Source organism: Rousettus aegyptiacus, unplaced genomic scaffold, assembly GCF_014176215.1.
Source record: "Rousettus aegyptiacus isolate mRouAeg1 unplaced genomic scaffold, mRouAeg1.p scaffold_m13_p_2, whole genome shotgun sequence".
Classification (NCBI taxonomy): Eukaryota; Metazoa; Chordata; class Mammalia; order Chiroptera; family Pteropodidae; genus Rousettus; species Rousettus aegyptiacus.
In genome coordinates, this window is record NW_023416295.1 from 162,242,732 (window position 1) to 162,270,480 (window position 27,749).

Below are 27,749 nucleotides of genomic sequence, written 5' to 3' on the forward strand. Positions count from 1 at the left end.
TATTCATGAAGAATTATTTGCAAGGTGAGGTGAGGGCATTTTAGAACTGCAAATTAAATATATTTTGTCTGTTTAGGCAATATGAAGAGTTGATGACAATGATGTTTGCTCAGTCTGAACTACATTGAAACTACCTTAAATTCAATTTCTATCTGATAAAAAATATAAGAATACCTAACTTTGATATTATATGAAGTGATGGCCAAGTGGTAAAATGCTCTAGATGCTAAATATTATCAATAAGTTCTATATCCATACTGTATGATATATAAGGTTTAAGTTGTCACAGAAGATTTCAATCCAGTATTACTTTCTGCTAGAAATTAATTTGTGATATAAATGCACATACTACTTTTCATGCTAAAATAGTCAGCAAAACGGAATGATTCACTTAGCTAAATTTGTTTTTGCATCGAGTGTATTTTTGATCACTTCCAATACACTTTAATGTAGTTCATTGCATCCCTGCAATATTCCATCTTAGTATTTATAGCCTAATTGCACTTTTTTAGGCTATTTTATTTCTTGGTTCAGGGCCCTTTATTTTGGTAACAAGCCACTATGCCAGGTTATAAACGCTTTATTTATTTATTTATTTTTAACACAGAGGAAGACTGGTGGTAGACATTTGTCCATTTGCTGTTTTTATGACTGAGAGTTTAAATTCAGGCTCTGTTTCCTACAGAATGTAAATGCACACTTATACATGGGTATGTAATTGTTAGTATAATTAAGCTTAGTCACTAAAGGAAGACTCGCTATCTGAACTTTCTTCTGTATTTTTTTCACCTTCGCCATCAGGCACTGGAGCATCTGGCCTCCTGAAAGAGAAGAAAAAACATTTTTAAAGGTTTTTCCAGTTGAAAAACACATTTACTAACTGTAAATTAGGTTCATCCTAGAATATTGCTGCTCATAAATCTGCCAAGTCTGTGTCCTTAACTGAGAGAGACTCCCACTCTCCGCCACAGTGTGCTTCTCTCTGGCATCTCCTGCACCGGGGGGATTAAGTGCTATTCCTGTACAGGCTGTGGCACTGTTTTCTCTTGCCAGTCCTTACAGAGTGTGCTACTTCAGCACTTTCTGCTTCTCATTACCATGGAGATCCAACTGTAGACAGCGATGTGATCTGGAGAGGCTGGCAGGACCAGTGCTAACCATGCAGCCTCCAAGTGTTCATGAGGTACAGAGAAGGGAAAGCTGACAATGGAAAGAAAAAGAAAATCTTCATGTTCAGGAAAGCTGACGGGAGAAATTTTAAAATGGAAGAGAGTTAAGAAATACAGGCAATGTGGAAATATTGTGGGGGAGAAGAGTGTTTGGTCAAAGACCATTCTTAATGTTTGCTGAGAATATGTTTTATTGTCAGAGAATAAATATAAAAACTATGAGTTGGTAAAAAGAGTGTCTTGAACATTCCCTATGCACAACAAGGTGATATGTGAATGGTTAAACTCCAACTTTGCATGGATTTGCTACAATAAATCAAAATGAAAATTTAATGGTGTTATTAAAAGTCAACTACTTAGGCTCCACGGCATTTGTCAGTAAATCAGTCAGTCATATGGTAGCACTATTACCCAGCCTCTATTCACTCTTACCAAGAAAGTAAATTAAGCAAGTATACTTTTGGGGAACGTAAGAGGTAAAGGAAAAATAATACAGCTGCTCTATCTTAATAATTAAAAACTACCAAACTTATTTCTCCCTCAAGCTCCTTAAGTCTAATTAAAGATTTAGAATACCAAGAAATAAAACTGTTCTTTGCCAGAGATATAACTACTACTACGAAAATAAGAAAATGTATAGTCTGCTATTTACTTCTAGTTACTAAAAATCATGGACGAGTTTTGGCTGATATTTTTTTAATATTATATCTGGCATGCTACAAAACAGAAAAAAAAGCTGGCCATTGCTCCCTAGTTGTCACATATAAATCCATTTACTCTGATGTACGATTTTAGGTTATGCCTTTGAGGAAGTCATACATACTCAATAGAGTAAAATTTTAAAGCTGGCTACAGCAGTTCTTGGATTTGACTGATGCTTGATCTGCCTAAAATTCTAACATGGGACCCTAGTCTCCATCATTCTTCGCAGCAGCAAGAGCTCTGTTAAGAAGTGGGCATGAATAACATGCATGCTTTCCCCAGTAAATTTTTCTTTGCTGTATAGTTGATTTCTTATTGTCTTCACTTTGTTAAAAAGAAAAAAATTACCAGAGGGAATTATTTGAATACTACATTAAAATTATATTAGTATCTATGGCAACTCAAACAAACAGAAAAACAATGTACGCGACTCCCCTAAAATAAATGCTACTAAGAAAAGGGTAAAAGCTAGGCCTAGAAGGGAGTGAAATTATAAAATTAATTTATACGTGTAACCACCTTTTAATAAATGTGATGTTACAGACAGCATAGTGGTTAAGAACACAAACTCTGGAGCTGGACTGGTTGGGTTCAAATCCCAGACTTGCTACTTCTTTGTTGGGTAACTTTGGGGAAGCTATTTAACTACTCTATACTCAACTGGACTCTTGTGATGATTACAATAAATTACTAAAAGTATATAATAAAATATCTGACACATGTAAGTAAATAAATGTTATTTTCTATTATTAGTAGTAGTGCTATTATATAATTATTCTCCTCCTCATCATCATGTACCTACGATTTGCCAGAAACCGTGTTAGGAGCTGGAGATACAGAGATGAATAACAAGCTATTCTAGCCCTGAAGAAGATGATTGTTTTAGTGGGGGAGACAGACATGCAAACAAATTATTGTTATACAGAGTGATAGACACAAATACAGTTGTACTAGCTACACTTGTATACAAAGAAAAAGTAATTCACTCTGCTGAGGTTAGTCAGAGAAGACTCCAGAGAGATGAAGACACTTGTGAAGGGTTTTGGGACATGAGCAGGAGTTTGCCACAAACAGAAAATGTGGGAATAAGTGAAGATGACAGAGCTCTGTGTAAAATTAAAAAATGGGAATGGTATGCCACGCTGCATCTGGAAACTGTCATGTGGTAGCTAGAGTGTAAGGTATACTGGGGTGCAGCAGCAGATGAGATTAGACCATTTGGCAGAACAATGGGTGGAGGGTGGGGAGAAGTTATATGAAATATAAGTTTTCACTGAAATTGCATAACCAAGTTTGGGATTCCGAAGCGGTCATTTATTTTACATTCACACTGTTGTGCAATCATCACCACCATCTCCAGAACTCTCTTCAGCATGCAGAACTGAAACTCTACACCCATTAAACAACAGCTTCCCATTTCCTTTCCCTCCAGCCTTTGGCAACCACCCTCCTATGTTCTGTCTCCACGAATCTGACTATTCTAAGTGGAATCACATAACATTTGTCTGAGATGGCTTATTTCATTTATCATAATAAAGGTCTTCAAGGTTCACCCACGTTATTGCATGTAACAGAATTTCCTTTCTTTTTAAGGCCAAATAATGTTCCATTGCGTGCAGATAGTACATTTTGTTTAACCATTCACCTGTGGATGGGCATTTGGCTTTGGCAATTGTGAATAATGCTGCTATGAGCATGGGTATACAATATATATGTTAGAGCCTTTGCTTCACTTCTTTTGGGTACATGGCCAGAAGTGGAATTGCTGGATTATATGGTAATTCTATGATTAACTTTTGTGTGAAACTGCCATACTGTTTTCCATAGTGGCTACATCATTTATATTCCTACCAACAGTGCAAAGGGTTTCAATTTCGTCATATCCTCACCAACATTTGTTATTGTTTATCTTTGTTTATTTCTTAAAATTGAGACATAATTGACATATAACATTATATTAGTTTCAGGTATACAACATAATATTTTGATATTTGTATATATTGTGAAATGACCGCTACAATCAGTATAGTTAACATCCATCACATATAGGCTACAAAAATTTTTTTCGTCTTTTGAGAACTTTTAAGATCTACTCTCTTAACAACTTTCAAATATACAATACGGTACTGTCAACTATAGTCTAGTCTCCATGCTGTACACTACATCTCCCTGATTTATTTATTTTATAGCTGGAGGTTTAGCCACTGTCAGACCACAAATGCTTTTTAACACCATCTTTTTTCTTTTGAATTTTTATAAAAGTTTATTTGAGCCAAAAATGACAACATATGCTGGGGAGCAAGATCTCAAATGATCCAAAGAATACTGGTTTTGGAGTTTCTTTTATGCATTTGATATTAAGGAGGGAACTTAGGAAGATTACATGAGGGTGAGAAAAACCAAGCCAGCGATTAGATTACAGGATAGTTAACAAGATTACGGGGTTTCTTGAGAGGGGTTATTTCAAAGGTGTGTTAACCTAGGTACACAGAAACAATGAACAGGGTTTGATCAGGTAAAGACAAACCTTTTATTAAAAAGTTGTATCTCTGGAGCATGACTACACACCATACTTGTTAGGAATTTATGATCAGATCACCCTGTGAGATTACTTTCCATAGAATCCCTCTTTTTGTCCACAATTCTCTATTTTGGTTATAAATCAACCCAAAAGATGAAATGATGACCAAACTTTTGGACAGATAATATAACACCGCCTTTTTTTTTTTTTTTTTTTAAAGTTTTACGAGAGTTTATTTGAGCCGAACTGATGACGTAAACCAGGGAGCAAGATCATAAATGCTCCTGTAACCACTACATCTTTCTGATATTTTTATTATCTTTCTCACTCTTGTGACCAATCACAATTTTTTTGACATTGTCTTTTCCTGTCTTATACTTTCTAGCCAGTCTGCCATCCAGTGGTTGAGGACTGGCAATTAAATTAAATGGGAACTCAACTCAGCAAGAACTAAAAAAATAAAATAAAAATAAAAAAATAAACCTATTTTTGGAATTGTCTGATTGGGGAATGAGGCCTATGGTATCCTCAATCAACCCAAACCCAATCTTTAATCTATTATGTTGTTGTGTAGCAAGAGGTGGACAGAGATCATTGGCAGAAAAGGAATTCCCTTCGAGGGCAAGAAAATCTGCTGGACGTGCCTTGAATATAATGAACAAAGTTTCCCTGTTTTCCAGTATCCTTTTGGTTAACACTAATAAATCCCCTCTTGTCTCAGTGATAAGCAGGCTGAGGTGGCTGCTTTTACTTCTGGAGACCCTAACACTGGTCATTCCACAGTCTGGGAGAAGGGTATAAATCTCTTGAATAGGTGTCTCCAGGACAAATGCCAGCGGAGCTGGTTCTGTTCAAAGCCTGCACAATAACTTGAACTCAATCACATGCTTTCTTTAGCCAAATCAATATGCTAAAACTATTCTTTTTCGAATATGGAGTATGACCACTTGAATTTCAATTTCGGAAATCTATTCTTTACTGCAAATTTTAAAATATAAATTTTTTAGTTTGAGAAAACAATATAATCTGGGAAGAAAGCTGCTGTGTGTATGTTAAATATTTCTTTGTTGAAAACATAATGGAATACAGGCAACTACAGGATTATAAACAAGTTGTGTTCCAAAAGCCTGGTAAATCCAAATGTTTAGAATTTACATCTTCCTCCATCAAAACATTTACAAATTACAACTAACATTTACTGAACAATGCTATGAATTCTTCTATTTCCCATTTTACTGATGATGAAACTGATGCACAGAGAGATCAGGGTCATTCAGGGCAGGGCAGAATCTGAACTCCAGCAAGCTGACCATTTCTAAAGTCTGCTTTAGCCTGAGCCTTACCCATCAGGAATGTCACCTCATGCTGATGGGCAGGCCTAACCTCTATATCCTAGAATAGTGAAAATATTAGTTACCATGTAATAATAGTAACCTTAGTTCTGGGACATAAATGTAAGTACAGAACAGGACATAAGAGAAATGTTTTTTCCTTTTTTTAACCTTGGTAAAAATATTTCAGGCATTGATTGAAAGAACTTACAGGGCACAATTTACCTATTCTTTATACTGAATACAAAACTGAAACAGATTAACTTTTAAAATTTCCATTTTCTTTCCTTTTAAACTCTTTTGAGTGTGATGGTGATCAAAGTACTCTTTCACATAACTTTTTATTTCAGTGGTATTGGAAACTAGTTTTTATAAGCTAAACAGGACTAATTCTTGATTATGGAAGAACTACTGTTATTTTCAAAAACTTGGATTTTTAAAAATAATTAATCACTTAAAAGTAGCAAATAAATATTATTTATTTGGTAATTATCAGGCATTTTCTTCAGTTTTACAGACTTTCCAAAATTCAATGATAGCCATTTTTCTAGGAAAAGAGCCAGGCTCTTTTCTCCCTTATCATTTAAACTGTTTTAGTTTAAAATCATGTACTCTTAGCTGCCACAATTTTACATACAATCAAACAGCAATATATTTTCTGATCAGTATTTACTTCTATATTAACCTTGGCTTTGCTTTTTGCTCAGTACAGACAGATCTAGGCTATTTCTTCTATTATAATGAGTCTGTCTTAGTATCTAGGGCTAATAAAAAGTATATGTTTATATTTTAAAAGAAAAAAAAAAACAGAACAATCTTTGCTGAAAGTCCTCGGCTGAGGCTTACTATGTACCCAAGACTCTAAATGAAGTACACTCTTCACTTGGGTGGCACATTTTCTTCTTCATCAGCTTGAATTTCTCTCCTAAACTGAGGCTCTTTAACTTTTATGTAAACATAATTCTCAAAAAGTGCCAGAATTCCTCTTTAACAAGGCAGTTGACCCCACTTATATCCAGCTAAATGTAGTTGGAGATGGTTTGCTAGTAGTAGTGGTGATAGTTCATAGTGAGTCACCCCCACTCCAACCAGTGCCCCTTGTGACCGATGGCCTGTACCGATGAGGTAATGGGTCAGAATTCCGGCTCCAGGCTGTGGTTGAGGAGTAGCTTTTCTGTAAGACAATGTTTTAGCTGTTACTGGAATTCTACCCTAAAACTTGGCACCACTTTGCAACTGAATGTTTCTCAACATTTACAGACAATGACATACCCTCGAACTTGCTAAGTAAGATATATCAAGGAAGTATTGGGGTACTGGGGATTCTCCCCTTGGTAGTCATCTATGGACAGGGTGGTGATACCTCAATGGAGTCTTGAAGAATATGAAATCAGCCAGTGCAACAAGATGGGGGGAGTTCCACAGAGAAGAAAACATTGAAAGATACCAAAAGAACATAGGGAAATGACACAATCAGGGACCTGCCAGTAGTTTGCTACAGCTACGTGGGACAGGCGTGTATGGAAGAGTGGCAAGAAATGAAGTTAGAGAATCTGGGTCTTGATGATACAAGCAATACGCAATTCTAATATGTTAGACTACATGTTGAAGGCAATGGAGAGTCACAGAAAGATCTGAAGCAAAAATGAAGTATGAACAAATCCACTTAGTGACAGATTAAAAGAGAATAGGAAAACCAATCCGGAGCTATTATAATCAAGAGAGAAATGATGAGAGTTTGAAGTAAACAGCAATGGACATGGAGGCATGTGGTCAGATGTGAAGGACAGAAATGAAAAACTCATAGTGACTAACGCAGTAGGGGGTAGGGAAGGGGGCACAATCAAGGAAGATTTTTAAATTGCTAGTGTGGGTGGCTTGTTAGGTAAAGGATTATGAACTAGGTTTAGTCTGGACAGCGGTTGAAATGAAGCTAATAAGGGGGAAAGGGACTGGATATCCAGTATATGCTGATGCTTACGGGGCTGCTGGTTTTCCATTTATTACATTTTCTCTATAGAGAAAAATCATCATTGTAGAGGTTATTTTAGCTGTTATTACAGAAGGTCTACTGTGTGCTTCCAGAAGCAAAAAGAGGTCATGGTCAATGTTAAATATATTTACAACATATATTACAATGAGTACCAAAAAGATTGGACCCATATGTTCAATTCACATTAAAATATATGTCACAATCCATCTGCTTTCAAAGTGTGTGTCAGAAACAATTTCCAGAACAAATGTCAAATATCCTGGAGATGCTTTAGTTCAAATTACCAATCCATGCCATTGTACTTGAATTGTTTTCTACTTGGATATATATTAAATGTAGATACATACTGAAAATCTGTTCTTGAAAACTTTAAAAAAATTCTTAAATTTCATATTTTGGAAGATAAAACAGGACAGAAAAGACTTTTATAGTGTTTTACCTCCCAAATGCACACATTTCCTAAAGGGCTGACAGCCGAGGCAAATTCCAAAGCGGTATACTGCTGGTGTAGTATGAATGCCTGGACAATACAGCTATATACATTGGGGTGAACTAAAACCCCAAACTGGAAAATCTCTATACAAGTATCTAAATACTTGCGAAACAGACTAGTTCTGAATAATCCATTAAGATATATTTTATCCAGGATGGGCTATGTAGCCAGGTTTGCTTGGATGGAATAAATTACTGTCAAATGTCTAAGCCACAAATTTTCAGCATTTCTCAAAAAATATTTTGTAAAACTCACACAAACCGATACCTAGTTTCATAATAACCATTTATGTAGACCTGGAGAGACTTTACCCTATTCATTTCTCAACTTGCCTAACTTAAATTATGGTAGATTAAATTTCCTACACACTATGGTCTTAAATGAAAACCTGGTAGGTAACTTTTAAAAAGAAAGAATGGAAGAAAGAAAAGATGAAGGTAGCATGGAAAGAAAAAAAAGATATATTTTATCCAGGATGGGCTACGTAGCTATGCAATAAAACTAGTATCAAATTCCATCTCTTTGGAAATTAAATAGATTAATCTCTGATCTATTGTGACTGCTCTTAAATGCACAAAGGCTGGTTTTAGTAGCACAGGATAGATTTTTTCATTTTTGTAACATAGCAGAGACACTATTTTGAAGGTGGTTTCTTCAACTATAAAACACTGTATAGAAAAAAAAATATAGTTTAAAATATTCTTATTATAGCTGATAAATTCAACATTTTGACAGTAATATAATTATATTAGAAAAATTACTTACTCGAGAAGATCTGGATCTAGTCCTTCTGATATCATTTTGTTTCTTATTGCCATCACTGGAACACCCTAAGCAAAAAACACAATATAACAACTCAATTAGTCAAAATGCTTCCTTCATAAAAACAGAAAAATAGACCAATGGAACAGAATTACGAGGCCAGAAATAAACCCAAGCATATACAGTTAACTAATATTTGATAAGGGAGCCAAGAATACTCAATAGAGAAAAGACAGTTTCTTCAATAAATGAAATTGGATATTTGCATGTAAAAGAATGAAACTAGACCCCTTTGACCATTCACAAAAATTAACTAGAAACAGATTAAATACTCAAATCATAAAACTCCTAGAAAAAAAACATAAGAAAAAAACTTCTTGACATGAACCTTGATAGTGATTTTTTGAAAATCAAATCCAAACCACAAGCAACAAAATAAAACTAAATAATTTAGGACTGCATTAAACTAAAAAGCTTCTGCACAGCAAAAGAAACCATCAACATGTGCTCACTTAAGCAGCACATTTTCTTGAAAACCATCAACAAAACAAAAAGATGACCTTCAGGATGGAAAAAAATATTTGCAAACCATGTACCTGGTAAGGGGTTAATATCCAAAATATATAAAAAACTCATACAACTCAATAGCAAAAAATTAAATAATCAAAGTTAAAAATGGGCAAAGGACCTGAACAGACATTTTCCAAAGAAGATATATGAATGGCCAGCAGTTATATGAAAAAATGCTCAATATCGCTAGTCATTAGGGAAATATAAATTAATACCACAATGAGGTATCACCTCACACATTTAAGGATGACCATCATCAAAAAGACAAGGAATTACAAATATTGGAGTTGATGTGGAGAAAAGGGAACCCTTGTACACAGCTGGTGAAACTGAATTGGTACCACGACTATGAAAAATAATATGGAGACTACTCAAAAAATTAAAAATCCATATGTTCAGCAATTCTACTCCTAGAAAAAGGAATGAAACACTAATTTGAAAAGATAGCTGCATGCCAAGGTTCAAAGCATTATTTCTAATAGCCAACACATGGAAACAACCTAAGAGCCCCCTGATGAATGGATAAAGAAGTTGTGAGATATACAGCTATATATCTATATCGATATCTGTATCTATAAATATATATAGTATTCAGCCATAAAAAAATGGGAAAACCCCATCATTTGTGACAATACGGAAAGACCCTGAAGGCATTATGCTAAGCGAAATAAGTCAGATAAAGACAAATGCTATATTATCTCATACATGACATCCAAAACAAAACAATCTCATAGAAAAAGAGATCGGATTTGTGTTTATCAAGGGTGTAGGGGAAGGAGGAGTTGGAGGAAAGTGGTTGCAAGGTACAAGCTCCCAGTTATAAGACACATAAGTACCAGGGATGTGACATGCAATATGATGACTGTAGTTAACACAGCTGTACGACATGCAGGAAAGCTGTTGAGAGGTTCTAAGCATTCTCGGCAAAAGGAGAAAAATTGTTTTCTTTTTATTGTATCTATATGAGATGATGGATGTTAAATAAACCTGTGTGTTAATCATTTCACAATATATGTAAATAAGACCATCATGCTGTACACCTTCAACTTATACAGTGATAGATGTCAATTGTTTAATAAAACTAGAAAAGAAATAGAAGCTAAAAAAATGCCTCCTTTATATATCTCTACATACACCTAAAACAAGGCCTTTTAGATGGCTTGTTAAAATAGTTCTTATTTTGCTTTTATATTCATATGTGCAGAGTACTTGAATAATCTAAAGGTACACATTTTAACTGACTTAATGAAATCAGCCTTATCCAATACCATATAAGCCCAAATTAAATATTTGGGTGTATCCATTACTAACTGTAAAAACACTGAGAATATCTGAATTTCAAAGTTCAGGATTAGAACACCAATAAGGCTAAGTCAGAAATGAGTACAAATTTACTTGGAAACTGATTTGATGGATAAACATTTATTGAAAGGCTCACTCATAAAGCTCTAAGGGGAGAAGATGCGGTCAAGTTTCTTTGTTAACTCCTCTTCACATCATCCCAAAAGGCGTGTTAAATTTGAGGACTTTGATTATATCACTTTCAAAAGTAGGTGGGGTCACTGTGCTTTAAAAGGTTGTACACATGGTTGGGCCCCCCTCCCTCATATCGCTTCACCCCACATGGCAGAAGAGGTAAGCTGCGCCAGGGCCCACATGGGAAAACTCAATTATCTCTCTAGCGCTGTTGCATACTCTTCCCTTGGGTCCTCCCATGTCACTATCCAGTTGTGACATTCGGTTTTGAATCTAAGGAACGAAAGAGGACCTTTAGGAACTCTGATGATCCTGTCTAATTTTTCATAGCCCTATCCTGAAGCTTCCGGGCACAAACCCAGCTAAGGTTCCCCTGCTTTCTTTTGTAGCTGTCCCTTGGTCTCAGGGATCTTAACAGGGTGGTTAGGAGTAAATTTACTGTGGTCAGTAGAATTCTGATATCGCAATCCCACACCTCAGTGATTAACACCACTACAGCAGCACAATGCTTTCTGCTGAGAGAATAAAAGAAATAATCGGCCCCCGCCTTCAGGGAGAACAGTCTAATACACGTGTTAAACATAGGATCACAACACAGGCCTGCATAGTGGGCAACGTCAGAACCAGGGAAAGGCAGATACAGTGGATGACCAGTAAAGGATTCACTGAGGTGAGTCTTGAAGTTGGGCTGGGAGCTTATTTAAAATGAAAATCAGAAAGACAGAAATATATACAAATCTTTAAATTATACTGTAAGTAACCTTGTCTCAATATTTTTTAAGTATACTTGTCCAGATATTTCCTTCCTTCAAAATGCTGATTTTATTTTACATTTTACCCAATAAAATCTGTGTTTAAGTCTAGGCAAGCATATACTAAAAATGAGCATCAAACGGATTACAAACTCCATATGAAGAGTCTTCAAGGTTAATGACGATAAATCTCTCACAGAAACGTTATGGACCTTGTGAATTACGTTCAGATCATTATTAACTATAATCCTCATTTTTAAAATCTGAAAATATATTAAAAATTTAAGTTTCATTTACTTTTTAAAAAATGTCCAGAAAAGATGACTTCTACAACCATAATCTCCTATTTTTGCTATGGAGGAGGCTAGCTAGGTTAAAGGAGGTCGGGAAAGCTAAAGCTTTCTTTCGGATTTACAGGTTACCAGAAAGAGTCTCTCTCCTGAGAAGGAGCAAAGGCAAGGCTGTCATTTATAAGTCCATTTATACATTTATCTTCATAATTTTTAGGTTTGACTTTATAAATTAGTAAAATGTAATCTAAGACTTAGATAACAATGGACACCTAAATACATCCTAAATATAAGATGGATAAAAAGAAATAACACCATCACGAAAGTATCTTCAAAACCACACTCCTGTATGGTTTTGTAATACTGTTCCATGGGGCAATATTGAAGGTATTCTGAAAAATGAAATATGGTTGGTTTGGAAGGCAAAGATGGTAGAAGGTAAAACTTTGGGCTTTTTGTTAGCTTATGATGTTTAAGGATAAATGAAAGATAGGAAAAAAAGCAGTTACTTGCTTAGGGGCATTCCATGTTAACAGACCCTTACATTTGGGATAAGGTAAGCACGAGATTAAAATAAACACCACTTTTAAAATATATTATCTGGAACTAAGACTTGAGAGAAAGATTTTTAAATAAAATGTAGTTAATTATTTAATAAAAGTTATTTAATAATAGAGGAGAAAGCTGACCACTTGTTTGAGAATTTTACTTGATAATTAAATACCATTCAACTACTTAATATAATAGGGAAAGTTAAAAGTTTGAAACATTTCATTAAAAAACATTGAGTGCTAAGAAGAAATGAGAAAAATGCAGAGATGTAACACCATACTTCTTTAAAAAGACCTCTCAGTTTCTATTAACTATGGTTTGCTGGTATAAAGTCTTTCTACAAACTCAGCTATGTGATTTATTTACTATACTTTAGCATAATCCACAGAATATCGATAGAAAGGTTATACAAATAAGTTACAAAGCCAAGAAAACAGAAGGGGGAAAAAATGAGGTTAAAAAATCATTTCCTAAAACATAGCAAAGAAAGTGCGTGTAGGGTGGGAATGAGGGGAGGTGGTAAAGGGAAGGAGAAATAGGAAACAGAGAAGTCGGTGGAATTAAATAAGGTCCCTATTTTAACAGCGGTTTCATGGACTTGGTTATAGTGTAAGAATAATGGAAGTCTGCATCTATAAGCTCCATTTTTTACCCTTAGTTTCTTAAAGCTGTTTCCAGCAAGAGAATACAGATATTATCAAAACTTAGTAACTCTTTAGTCATTTCTATATCTGGATATAAAGGAAAATACATACAACTTATAATATTGTACTCTATTAGAGACTACTATAATCATTATCTAAATACAAATCTCATAAAGCTTGATACAAAAATAATTTGGTCTGTGTTATAAAGGGATTTGCTGCTGTTTCTAGTGATGTTGCTTAGAAAATCTGTTGTTTTCTATATTTATTATTAGAGGTTAAGGAACAGTCTGGTTTGCTAAACATCAAAAAAAAAAAGTGTCCAATTTCTAATCTCGAAGAGACAAGGCTACTGGTGGTCTAAGGAGGACATGAGAGACCTCAAACTGAAGTCTATTGAACTGTGGGATTATTTTTGGCAAGTGATAATGGCAGTTTGTCCAACATAAGTAATGAAGACGAGAGAAGGCAGCCATAAGTTTGATGTTCCAAAAAATCATGTCTGTATTTGCGTCACTGGAGAAAGTGTGTAAAGAAGCCACAGTAATGAAATTATGATGGCAACACTAATAATTGAATACTAGTTTCTTATATCACAAAAACTGTTTGGAGGTTATAGCACTGCCAATATTTACGTTTACTTGTTATTGTGTTAATGAAAGCCAAGCTACTAAATTCCTTTATAAACCATGTTGAAATTTTCCTAGTTTTAGAAGGGAAAAAATCTAATAGAGATAAATAACTTTCCTTTTTTAAAATAACATAAAAAAAAGCTCCTTATATTTTAGAGTTTTTCCTCTCCATTTATGAGTTTGAATCACAACAATGCAGTTATGAAAGATGGAAAATATGAGGTTTATGAAGTTTTCTTCCCTACCTAGGTCAACAATAAAGAAAAGATCTATTGAGCTGCTAAGTGTCGGTACTTTTTTTATTTGCAGGGAGAGGGAATGAATAGGAGTGGAAAAGATGTTATGAGGTGGGAAAAAGCAGCCAGTCCTCCAATCAGGCTCCTTTCACTTAAACTGTAACTTAGTAAAATTGACTCAATCATTTCTTTGCCTTCTGATTTTCAATAATGCTCTTTGAAAATATCTATACTGTACTTTATAAACTATATTAGTAAGATGTCATATTTAGGATAAAATTTTCAGATGAAATATTCTATATAATAGATAATGAACATTTACTGAACAAACCATAATACCAAAGCATGTGCATGCTCAACGATCTTTTCTCCTGGGAGCTTTCTGTGAAGGGATACAAAATTAAATCTCTTAATTATTTCAGGATGAATATGGATATCTAAAAAAAGGAAAGCTGTATTTCTAATGACTACACAGATTTAGAAAATGATAGATTCTGATATTAACTCTGATACTGTTGCCTCCAAGGGTCATTAATTTGAACCTAAATGGGCAAAAAAGTTCACAAGTTTTGACTGATACTATTCACATAGCTTTCTATGGAGTCAGCAGTAAATTATTCCCTTTCCAATGATTATCTAAAGAGATTGGATTCACAGGGAGAAAGTATTCCTCATTACCTGTGCATCAGATAGATATCTTTAAAGATGAAGGAAGAAATCACATGACAAAATGGATGAGAATGATATGGGCCATGACCAGGGCCCCAAGAAGCTGGTAAGGCAGTTACTAATACTTTATTCATAAAATAAATATGCTAGCAGTTCCACTCATGCCTTTTAGGTATCAGAAGAAAGGTTAACCTAAATGCTTAGCAAAGAAACTTTTAAAAAATTATTTCAAAAAGGGATCTACTGTTACGAGACTGAAAACACAGCTCCATCAATTTTTCCATACGACTGATGTTTCCACTAGATATTCTTTTAACGTGATAAATATTAGGTGTTAGAGATTTCGTAGCCCCTCAAGTATTTGTTAAGAGTAATTTGGTGCTGTGGAAAACCCATTTTCCTCCATTATAATGCAAAAACAATATCTAAAATTTAAAGACTTGCTTTGATAGGCTAATTAATGCTATAATGCCATTGTGAATACTTCTGCTACATTATAACTTGGCTATACCTCATTTCACTCAAATGCTATGTTGTTGATAATATGTATTGATTAGAATTTCCTAAATCTAATTATACATTTACTTTCTAGGAATAAAAACTTTAAAAGAATTTTTATAGTAAATCATTTTGGAATTCACTATTCAAATTAAAGTATAATAAGTTCAGATGGTCTCTAATTCAATTTCTGGAAAAACTATTCAAGAGGATTTAAAGAAACATCTCCAAATATAGCAATAAAATACGTAACAAATGGAATTCTTAGTAATTAATTATAAAGATAATTCTACTGACTGAAATCACTGAATATTCTCTTTTGAACTAATTTTTCAATAGTGTTAATGTGTTTGAACTGTTGTATTATAAATTTTTCATTCAATGACCATAGGTACCCATTTAAAGAGAGATGGCCATAATTAGAGATTCCATGGGCTACAGAACAACAATGAAGGGCCCTGAATCTGATATTAATGTGTCATCAGCATGTGGTCTAACTTAACAAAAGTCATTTGTGAATTTTAGCTTGGAAAAGAAAAAGAAAAGTTGGGATGCTGCATCATACTATGAAAAAACTCTGGAAAGTTGAAACTTAGGTCTAGAGATATTTTTTTAAATTGTAGTATTAAGATAAACATATAGTGAGAGAAGAAGATTTGATTTGAGTGGGGAACACACAATGCAATACACATGATACATTATTGAATTGTACACTTGAAACTGATTTTATGAATCAATGTCACCCCTATAAATTTAATGAAAAATAAAATGAAATGGAAAATCTGAAAAAAAAAAAACATAAATACAAAAGGTATAGTTATTTTCAGGTAGAGGAAAATATAATTTTCATTCGTTTTTTCCAATAAAACATTTTGAAATCAATTTTATTTCTTTATAAAATATAATTAACATAGTAGCATTGTCTCCAAATTATAAAATAATCCTTTTCAAAAAATTAACTTACAAACAAGATATGCTGTTGTATCTTACACTGCTGTAATCTATTCAAGGCACATTATCTTCCACACCAGGAGTGTCCACCCCATTATGACTGCTTACACTATCTGAGATCCTTGCCCAAATAAAGTACTAAAATATCTTCCTCAAGTTAATGGTCTCTAAAAGCTCTAAGACATCTTTAGGACAGCTCATGCTCCTCTGGTCTTTACTTTTTCTTCCATTAATAAACCAGTCTTAGACAAACAGACTTATAGTTAGGGTGAGAATCACAATATTTCTAAAAAGAATAAATCTAAATAAGTAACTCCTTAATTTACACCACACATTTTAGCAAGTATAAAAACTGTCACTGTTCGTGTATGTCATCAAATGCTTCCTTACGAATCTTAATAGTAATGTTCCTTTTGTCACAACTTCTAAGTCCTAAACTTCTTGTTTAAAGGGGTTGGAATGAGAGATATAAAGTTAAACATTAAAAATATTTTTCTGCTAAATGTCCCTGTCTTTGTTGGTTCCCATTTTATATATCATTTAAAAGAAATTCCTATGAAATATAAAACTGCCTTAAGCTCATCTTCTCTGAAAGTTCCCTTCCCTGTGTTTGCTTGCTTGCTTATATTCCTTCTTTTTCTTTTGCGGGGAGAGGCATACAGAGGTCTGGTGTTATACTGAATTTATGGAAGATGAAATAAATGTTATTGGCATCTAGCAAAATTACCTGAAACAAAGAATTACATGTTTTGGCTTGAAATGACTGTTTCAGATAAGCTGTCCTATACATTATGTCAATCATTTTAAATATTATTCCGATGACATAAGGACAGGATATACAGACTATATTCCTGAAGAAATATATTCTTCAAACATAATTTCATACTTAAGAAAAACTGATTTGACAAATTTAGCACCCTAAATTATCTTATCAATTATTTTTGAAAGATGGTTTTGCATTCTTAATTTTCTTGTTTCACTTACTCCACCTTTTAAAATTATTTTTAATTATCTGACATATTATTTAAAAACAAAGAATTCAAGTGTACAGTAACAAAATCCTTCTACAACTCTCATGGAGCCAATTTGTATACACCAGCTTGTTGGTATGGGACAATTTTTCAACTATGATTGAAAATGAAGTTTACAGTTCAAAATATATTTTTCCAAAAAACTATGAGCACCACAAATAAAAACAGTTATGGTTAATAACTAGTTCCTGGAAACAAATTATTCAAAAATCAACACTTTCCTGGTTAACTGAATGCTACCTGAGGATAACTATAATGAAAAATATGAGATGTCAGTATCAAAGTATTCTGAGCTTTATGCTTATGGCAACAGTGATATCAGAGAATATATGAGAAACAGATAAGAATCAAGGCATGTGCATACAATATTACCAAATGGATAGTGACAACCATTTAACTTAGTAGTACCTGCCCACTACATTTTTCTTTCAAAGTAAGAAATTTACAACTGAATTTAGAAATATCACTGTTTTCTGCTCTCTAATAAACACATATAAGAAAAATAAAATAGAAAAGAATAAACAAAAGGGGAAATAGGCCATTTAAAAGCAATACTTCTCACCGTTAAATGTGTACACAGTATGACTGGTTCTGAGCTTCTTAACTTTGAAGGTAACTTGGGAAGGGTTCAGAAGGCAGTCAGAATATTGACAAATGGCAATCTGCAAAACTGGCACAATAATTTCTCACACCTGGTTTCGTGAGAAGTTAGTTCACTGACGTTAGCAGAGAATAAGTAATTTTGGTAGTTCTTTGCCAAAAATACAACAAAAAACTAGTTGTAGGTTCCCTTTTTCAATTTTCAAAGTTGGCTAAATTATGCAATGAATTAAACAGACAAATTAAATGTTCATTTGCATCTGTATCTACAGTCATGTGTGTGAGAAATCAATCACTGTACATGTAGTTTTTATCTTCAATGCACATCATACGGTGAAAACACCACAAAAAGTTGTGCCCCCTCTAACCTTTATGTACTCAAAAAATACTGATCTTGATATCGATTAGTCTTAGGTATCATAAAAGAAACGAAACACACATTAATATTATAATACCTACAGAGTTAAACAAATATAATGAAAGAAGAAATAGCATATAGTTGTTAAACTAAATCCACAGCAGTATTTTGCACAGCTCTGGATATATACAAAGCACTTCTGACTACTTTTGACTACACTGTTGATCACTGATAATGAACTTACCCCCGAGCTCTCTAGACAATGGAAAGCTGCACTGGGGTCATATCCCAAACAAGGTTTTAAATCCTTTAATTACTCTTACAAAAACTACACCTTATCTAAAGAGTGCTCTACTTCATGTTTGATTAGTTTCACAAGGGCCAGGGTACATAACTTCTTGATGAATATCTTTAATAATCAATTGGAGACTCTTCATCCTTAGGTAATGGAAGTCACATTTCCCCAGGCCAACATCCACTACTGGCAACAGATGCATCAGAACCACCAGAACCAAGGAGATTATTTAATTCACATTTTAAGCCAGCCAAAGAAAATAGAGCTTTAAAAAAGCCTAAGTGTCCGAAGAGACTGTTTTGGCAAATATGGTTTCAAAAAATACAAGTCATTAGGTTCTTAATGTAGAAGTCGGACTTTCCCAATGCACAATTTATTACTGGCAAAGAATTCACCAAGCTCTGCCAGTAAAAGGGGGAGAATTGTTGGAAAAGTGATCTATGTACACAATTCCAGTTAAGTTATAAAAGCAATATGTAATTTAGTAAAGGCTTGTGCTGCACTATTATGACAACAAACATTAAATCAGAATCAATTATCTGCCACATTTGGAACGCGACAGTATTACTCACTGAAAAATCTTGTGTAAAACTTACTTGAAAGGGGGGGGGGAACCAGAAAATGCCAGCAGGTGTTCCAGGAAAATTAATTAATAATGAGATCCAAATCTGGGGATCAATTAAATAGATCATAAATCTAGAGAGAATGTCAGATCTCATTTTATGCATGAGGAAACTAAGGTCTTAAGAGGTGACATGACCTGAACATGGTCACACAGGGCTGTACTGACAAAGTTAACTATATCATGTTGTGTCCCAGAAGTACAGAGTAAAGACTTGGATGGACTCTTAGGCATTCCAATGTCCCACATAAACAACTACTTCTGGAACTGTAATCACTCTTATATTTGACAAAGGGTATTAATCCAGGAGTGACAGAAAAAGGTATAGGATCAAAAAAGGAGGTACTCCTTATGACCCTGTGAACTGGTAGCTGTGACATTTGAAAAATTCTGCTGATTTATGTTCAAAGGAGTTTATATTAATTAGGCACTTTTAACTACCTAGGTTCTAAAATAGTGTGCAAGTATGTGACAATTAAGGGAAAGCGAAATGACAGCAGTACATTCCAGGAGATAGGCCGGACCCACAAAAGAGAAGACTTCACAGCAGCTCAGGAAGAAAGCCAAAAAGACTGTAATTCACTGATATTTAGGAAGCCTGAAAACTTTTTTAAATCTGTATTTGTGATTTGTAGGACTTCCTATGTCTCCCTACCCGAAGTGAGTGATTACTACATGGATTGTCAGCAAATTCAAGTTTTTATACTAGTAAAGAGGCTATACTAGCAAAATGGCTTGAGAAACATTTGTCTACTCTCTGGAAAAAGATAAACAGCTTAAATGGAATTATAGGTATAAGATTCTGGTTATGGAACAACAACTCATTTTTAAATGATAAAAATATAAAGGCAATTGAAAATAAAAGAAATCCTATTCTTGTTCTTAGGAGGTGAGAAGGCTTCTGGCACTGTTAATACCCTTTAGATGGCATAGAAATATTATTTGGGGGATCTTAGGAATAGATTTTTATATTCTTAGTATAAATACAGTGATTTTTTCCCCCCAAAGATAGGTTTTTTGGAGACTATGCTATCTTATTTTTTGTTAATTCCTTATACAGAATATAAGTTTCTAAAATTCAGCTTTGGTAACATCTATTAATGTGTACAATGGGTGATAAACAACTTAAGACCATATCAATAGGCAAAGTACAACTATTTTGATTAATTATGCTGATATTGGTCTTTCTCTACATTCATAACTAAAACTAAATTTTGAATAATGGGTAAGCTAGAGAAAAATTAGCCACCCTCTGAGGTCAGGAAAAATTGGGCATTTTAATAAAAATCTACATCTTGTTGGGAAAGTGAAACATTTTCCAGTATTGATAAGGCAATTTGCAATGAAGCCTGGTGCTAGGATCTTCCTTATAGGAAGTGGTCAAATTTGTTTTTCTTTCTGTCTATATCCCTTTGAACCTTGTTTGTTCTCAGTCACACTAAAGGAACTGAACCACCTTAGCAGAATAAACGATTAGAAACTAACACAGAAAACAGGAGGCATTTCACCATGTAAGGGAATATAGATACAAAGCCACCTAGATTCTTCCCACGTCAATGGCAGAAATTGAAGGATTCAATGATACACATTGTAAAGGGTGTCTGATGACTTTCTGTGAGGCATTTTCTAAAGCAAGGTGGTACTGTTGTCTGTTCTAGTTATAGTTCTGTAAAGATATAGATATAGAAAACACTAGCGATGCAGATGGTGCTTGAAGAACAGCATTTTCAGTGCTGGCTCATGGCATTAGAATGATTATACTCCTGGAAAAGTGCTAAATAGCTCAGAAGAACCAAAAGATTATGACCAAGGAGCTTTGAACTGAAATCAGAGGATAAAAAAAATCCTCAGGGCAGAGGTTCTAAATAGACATTTTTCTAAGGAAGATATACAGATGGCCAACAGGCATATGAAAAGATGTTCAACATCAGTAACTATTAGTGAAATGCAAATCAAAACTGCAATGCAATATCACCTCACACCTGTTGGAATAGCTATTCTCATAAAGACAGGAAGTAAGTGTCGGAGAGAACGTGGAGAAAAGGAAACTTGTGCACTATTGGTGTGACCACAAATTGGTGCAGCCAAAATGGAAAACAGCATGGAGTTTCTTAAAAAATTAAGACTAGAACTACCATATGATCCAGCAACTCCTCTTCTGGGTATTTATCCAAAGAATATAAAAACACTAATTTGAAAAACACCCCTTTGTTTACTGCAGCATTATTTGCAGCCTAAGTATCCATAAATGGATGAATGGATAAAGATGATATGGTATAGATATACATAATGGAAAACTACTAAGCCAAAAAAAGATGAAATATTGCCATTTGCTACAACTTGGATGGATTGAAGGTATCACGCTAAGTGAAATAAGTCAGACAGAAAAGGACAAAAGCCATATGATTTTTATATGTGGAATATAAAACAAAAAAGTAACATGAACAAAATAAAACGCATAGATATGGATAATAGAAATGTGGTACCAGAGGGCAAAAGGGATGGGGGAGGGGTGAAATGGGTAAAGGATATATGATAAGAGATGGAAACTAGACTTTTGGTGGTGAGCATGCAATAGAGTATACAGATATTGAATTGTAATGCTGTACACTTGAAATTTATATGATGTTATTAACTAATGTTACTTCAATAAAAAAATAAAATTTTAAAATCCTCAATTAAAACTGCAAGACTATGAATAATAATAATATGATGGGCAAAAAAGAACAGTGGGAGAACTAGCGGGTAATTATTAAGAGGAGAGATATAAAGAAATAGAAAAAAGCCTAAAAAAAGGTGTGTGTGTGTTTAGAGAGCAAACCTGAAATTTCAAAATAAGTAATTCTCAGAGATCGCTAACACTTAGTGGGATGAAATAAATGGGAAATAGCATTTGAAAGGCATGTATTACAATGTTTTACAATGGAAGGAGAAAGAGCTGTAAATTAACACATATACATGAGTATGGAAATTCTTAAACATGGGATAAAGGAACCCCTAAGTGAGACTAATAAAAGGCAATAGTGGTATTATCAAGTAGAGCATACTTTCTGGCCACTTGACCAGATGGAGGATTTAGATGAAGTTTTCTGAAACGTGTTGCAAATAACAACAAGGATAAAATACACTGGGAGCTTAATTTTGCTCAAATCAGAGCATCTGATAAATTCTTGTATGTTGAAAAATTTTATCCTTCAACAGGTAAAGGAAGCACTAGGGGAACTGATTTAACTATTTCATACTTACATTTCAACAAAAACACAAAACTGAATGATGATGTAGAAGTGACAGGAACTCTGATAGTGACCATGCCCAGGAAAAACAATCCTGGGCATTGTCAAACACATAGCCTACAGCTGTGGTGCGGATTCTGACTATCACCCACGATATACTTAGGAAACAGGAGAAATGGTGGCTTTATAGAGGGCTTAAGAAGAGTAATGACTGGCAGATTCGTGTCAAATATGAGGCAGACCTCTACTGGTCTATTCTTGGTTTGGTCTTAGAAAACATTTTGAATCAGTGACATGAAGAAATGGGAGCATTTCTATACATTTCCAGGTGACACAAAGCTAAGAAGGAGAGTTAATATGCAGGATAAAATAGTCCATGCTGATTGAACACCCTTATGGACAAAATGTTAAAATGAATACAAAGATGAATCAAGATACAGTTCTTCCTGTCATAGTTTTCTTTTAATAGAAGATATAAAAATATTTATAAGTAATCATTCAACATGGTATGAAGTGATACGTTTCATTAAAAATATAGATAAAGTGGTCAGATAGGTCAATGAAGGGAGATATTATTACTGAAGTTTTATGTGTTGGTTAGTTCAGAATCTGGGATGATTTAGCCGAAGTGTTCACAGGAACATGTCGGATGAGTACAATTTGGACAAGCGGTAATCAAGAGAAGGGGAATCTAGATTCAGAGGTAGAAAAGCATGAAGCTTGTATGGGGAAGGATTTGTGGTTTTGTATGAAGAATGGAATTCAGGACAGGGAGCCGTAGGAACAAAAGTTGGGTAATAAGATTCTGGGATACAGGTTGGCACAATAAACTAAAAACAATAAAAGTAAATTTAGCTTGGATAAACTTGCAGTTTCAGGATGGCAGTGTAAAGATGTTACTGCCCTCTTTCTTCTTGAAAACTACCCCAAATAATAAGGCACAAAGAAATAGAACATAAACTCCAATTTTAATGACTAAGAGGCATATATGAACAACAGTAACATGGAAATTCAAAGCAGTTAAAAGAATAATTGATGACTTAGCATAGTAGAGGAAGGCCAAGTGCATGTGCCTGAGGAAAGAGATACCACAAAGCAGTACTTCCAGAACTCTGGAAAGGTTGAGGAATTAGAAATACTTGCACCAAAAAAGGCAGGGGGAACGTAAAGGACACATATCAGGAAAATTGGGCTAAAAACAGAAAAGTCTGAGAAGAAACGGAACCCTTGCTCATACTGACACTAAGTGAAAAGAATAGGCTGAAGCTGAGTTCGAAGTACTGCCAGAGAACGGTTTTTGTTTTTAATAAAATGAATAATGATTTATTCTATCTTAAATATTTCTAAATAAAACTTTTAAAATTATGTTATAATATAGGTTGAAATATTTTTAAACAGTTCTTAATCAGAATGGCTTTTTTAGAAATACATATGCTCTAGCTCTAAGACCCAACTCCAGAGATTATAATTTAGTAGGGTAAGGACCAGAAACTTGCATTTTGACAAAGTTTCTCAGTCTAAAAACCACTGAGCTAGTGTAAACAAAAAAAAAAGGTAAAATGGCATAGAGAAAATACAAGCATTTTCATTCGTAGGTAAATACTATGTGTCAGGTATTACTCTAGGAACTGGGAATAGTTCAGTACATAAAAAATTCCCTATCTTCATGGAGTTTATACTCTAGTAGTGGGAGTGACACAAGGTAAGTATGTAAGATATACAGTATTTTACATTTCAATGGAAGGTTACATGAAAAAAAATACAGCAGGTAAGGGGTAAAAGGAATGGGGTCAGAAAGAAATTAGCATGAGTAAAGATTTAAAGGAAGTGAAGGAGTACACCATGAAAATATCTGGAAAAAAATGTTTCAGGGGGAGAGAATAGCAGAGGCAAAGGCCTCGAGAGAAGACTGCCCATGTATTTATTCCAAGGACATCAAAGCGGCCAGTGGAGCTGGAGTAGGCAAAGACACGAGGTCAGAAAGGTAACAGGGGACAGCTAAATTGTGTAGGATCCCATGGGCCTGTGAAGGACTCTGGCTTTTACGTCTAGTGACACAGTAAGCCATATGATAAGAAAAATGAATATTTAAGGAGTCATTTAAATACATATATGTATATACACATATATATGATATATATAATTCTGAAAAGCAATGGAATTTTCCTAAAACACAAAAATAAAAATTTCAAGTGTCTGGGAAACTTAGCTGGCTAAATAAATCTAGATATCACTTAATACCTTAAGGTAAGTGTTTAATAAATATCTGTGGAATAAATGGACAGTGAAATTATACAGAAAAGGAAAACAAGAGTTTTTAAAAGTTTTGTAAAATTAGAGGTAATGCATCAAGAATATCCTAAGATACAGTCTTTTATCAAAGATTTCAGAGCATTCTTATAGAAATCATCAAGTAGATTGTCCCACTTCATATTTTATATACGTTAGGCAAGAAAACACTAAAAAAAAAAGCCTTGCAGAGTTACTCTGAACTTTTCCTGTTTTGTTTGAAAGAGTCAAACATATTGTTTTTAACAGTCCATATTTTACACTTGGCTTAAACTTTCCTGGGTTCTAGCTTTAAAAATGTATTTATTATGATTCATATTTAAACTAATTCTGCTTTATTCTTTTAACTAAAGAACTTCATATATCCTCATTACAAAGTCTGGTTCATTTTTTTCTAAAGACTAAAGCCCAGAATTCTGAAAGTGACAAATCCACTTTTGATAGCTAGGAAAAGCAAATGTACTTTCTTCTTCTCACTGTCACCACTGTAGCTTCTAAATGAACCAATCTACTCTTTTCTGGTTGACAAATAGTATTTGTTTTTAAGTTACTTGGTGATAAATAATGCCATGGACAGCAAAATAAAAACATTCATCTTTAGCATTAGTACTTTTTCTGCTTGATAATAGTAGAAAAACATTAATTTTTAATTAACAAAAAAGGACAGATAGCTCCTTCAACCACTGTAACACGACTTTCCACAGGCACGAAAAGAAATTAGCTTCTGCTATTACAGACAATTGCAGATATTTTTGGCATCATACCATGTAATGATTTCTTAGAAAAAATATAAATTCTGAAATCACATAATAAATTAAAAGCGTTACCTTACATGGTCAAGAGACTTTTGTTCTTTTCTATGAACCAAATCACCGCGAGATAAAATTCAGAGTAAAAATACACACAAAAATTTATTTGTGCTAGCATATGAAAATTAAGCTAAAGCCATATGATTTATCAAATGAACAGTCCACTTTCATTTCTCTATCGATACATCCAAGATTTGCAATGATAACTTCGTGTAAGGCAAAAATATTTTCACAAATTTATATTAAACTATGTTAATCTGTAGTGTGAGATCAATTTTAATTAGAAAGATTTGACTTTTGGTTACTTTTTTTTTTTTTTTAACCAGGGTATTAATTAAACATAGGAAAGAAGAAAGAGAGTAGAAAACTTGGTCACTCAGTTTAGCAGTGGTTCTCAGGTTGAAAAAAATAACAATGAAACCTCCAGGGTTAAGAACTTCAAATGAGGCTGCTAGACAGAGAAGACAGACCAAATTAGCTTACCACTTGAATCATTTTGAGATATCTGGCATATCTTGGATCCTTGGCTACAGTTAAGATATTTCCTGCTGTTACTTCACTTTCCTGTGGTCCAGAGTCTTGTAAACTGTTCTGCTGTAGAGAGTATTGCGTGTAAATCTTTAGACAATTCGCAAAAGGGGTCCATCATGTTACTTAAAAGGGGTGTTTCTTTTTATCATTCTAAAGCAATCAATATCTGAAAAAAAATCATATTTCTAAATTTAAATACCAATAATTTAATTATGGAATGCATATTTCCAAATACTTACAAATATTTAAATCTGATTTCAGAGGAAGCCACACTTAGTATCAACACTATATTGTTCCTTGAAAAATGCAAATATATTCATGGTATTAAAAATATTAGAATTCTCCTTTACTTGTTCCCAGAGTGCTGTTATAAAACATGAATTATAAGTTGGACATATTATTTTAATAAAACTTTTAATAAAGCTAATAAAATTATTTGACTTTTCAATTGTTAAAATCTAATGGACAGTGAATTAATTTTCTAGGTAGCTATCATCTACACAATTGAATTCCTTATTTATTTAATCTTTTCTAAGTGGATATGGCTATTCTAACATCTTAGAAAGCAATACTTAGAAAATTTGTGGAAAAAAAACCTATTTCTCACAGTCATAATTATCTGATTTTATATATTTCAGCTATAATGGAACTATTAATGGTAAAATTCTCCACAGAGCGGTTAAGATTAAATACTACTTACAGTAAAGAATACTGGGAATGGTCTTTTAGGTAAAAATGCTTTTATAATACTGGCAGATCTCACGGTACCGTGTAAACTCAAATTTGTCCATACTGCAACCCTGCCCTCACTTAAGTACAAAGCTAGGACCTCTATACAGTTCTTGATTTTTCTATCAACCTGAACATTTAGAATAAGTTTACTTTTGTGAATTCTCCTCATTATCTGTACATTAGCAATAATAGGAATTTTCTTAACAGAATGAAATCAATTTTATGTCTACATATCTATGCTGAAATATAGATAAATCATGAAATATCTCTAAATATTCATAGTTTTAAAAATATAAATGTGAATTATATATTAAGGTTTTTTCCTTGGATAATTCAAATATAAAGTAAACCTGTTAAACACTCTGAAGTAAATAAAACATCAAAAATCCTTTAGGTTTCTACTACTGTTACGTGACACTATTAAGTGAACAAAAGTGTGTGTGTGCATTCATCTGTAAAATATGTAAATACAAAAAGTTCAAAACAATTAAATAAAAACTTTAAACAAGACCCAAGTTATGTTTTTTAAAAAATTATAGACAATAAACTCATATACTAGTACAACAGGCTAAATGATAATCACATACAGACTCACTGTAATAATCGAGACCTCAACAAGGTTTAATTATGTCAGGTCTCATATTTGCTATTTTAATGACCCAATAAATCCTCTATCACATCTCTCAACTGTCCTTCATTTTATTCTCAAATTAACCTCAATCTGTACAATTGGGTGTTCTATTGTAATGATAAAATCTGAACCATGAAATTTAAGTTGCAGAAAAATCAGCATGCAAACTTGAATTTTTGACTCGTATATAGTGATTACAATGAATAGATGATTTTTTTAAAAAAGTGCATGACTATCCTTTATCTGATGAGTTGACTGTAATGCAAATGAAAATCATGTGTCAAGCAATATTAAGTACATTTGAAAATATTTTACAAAAAAATAAACCAATTAATGACAATGGAGAAGAAATAAGTTGATTTGAATATTAAGAACAT

At 33.6% G+C, this 27,749-nt stretch overlaps 1 protein-coding gene across 4 annotated transcripts in view; it reads right to left on the reverse strand.

Annotated features, from left to right (window-relative positions):
• Positions 1-564: 564 nt before the first annotated feature.
• The window catches only part of WASHC3 (WASH complex subunit 3), a 38,963-nt gene continuing 11,778 nt past the window's right edge, over positions 565-27,749 (reverse strand). The window contains exons 5-7 of one of the 4 annotated variants that reach the window (XM_016127077.2): positions 25,962-26,069; positions 8,975-9,039; positions 565-821 (exon numbers count right to left, since the gene is read on the reverse strand). In XM_016127077.2, the coding sequence (XP_015982563.1) occupies positions 737-821; positions 8,975-9,039; positions 25,962-26,069 (258 nt within the window). In that variant the 3' untranslated portion in view covers positions 565-736. Of the gene's footprint in view, positions 822-6,184; positions 6,898-8,974; positions 9,040-25,961; positions 26,073-27,749 lie in introns of those variants that run through there. The other 3 variants (XM_016127076.2, XM_036237363.1, XM_036237362.1) reach the window with 3 other exon arrangements.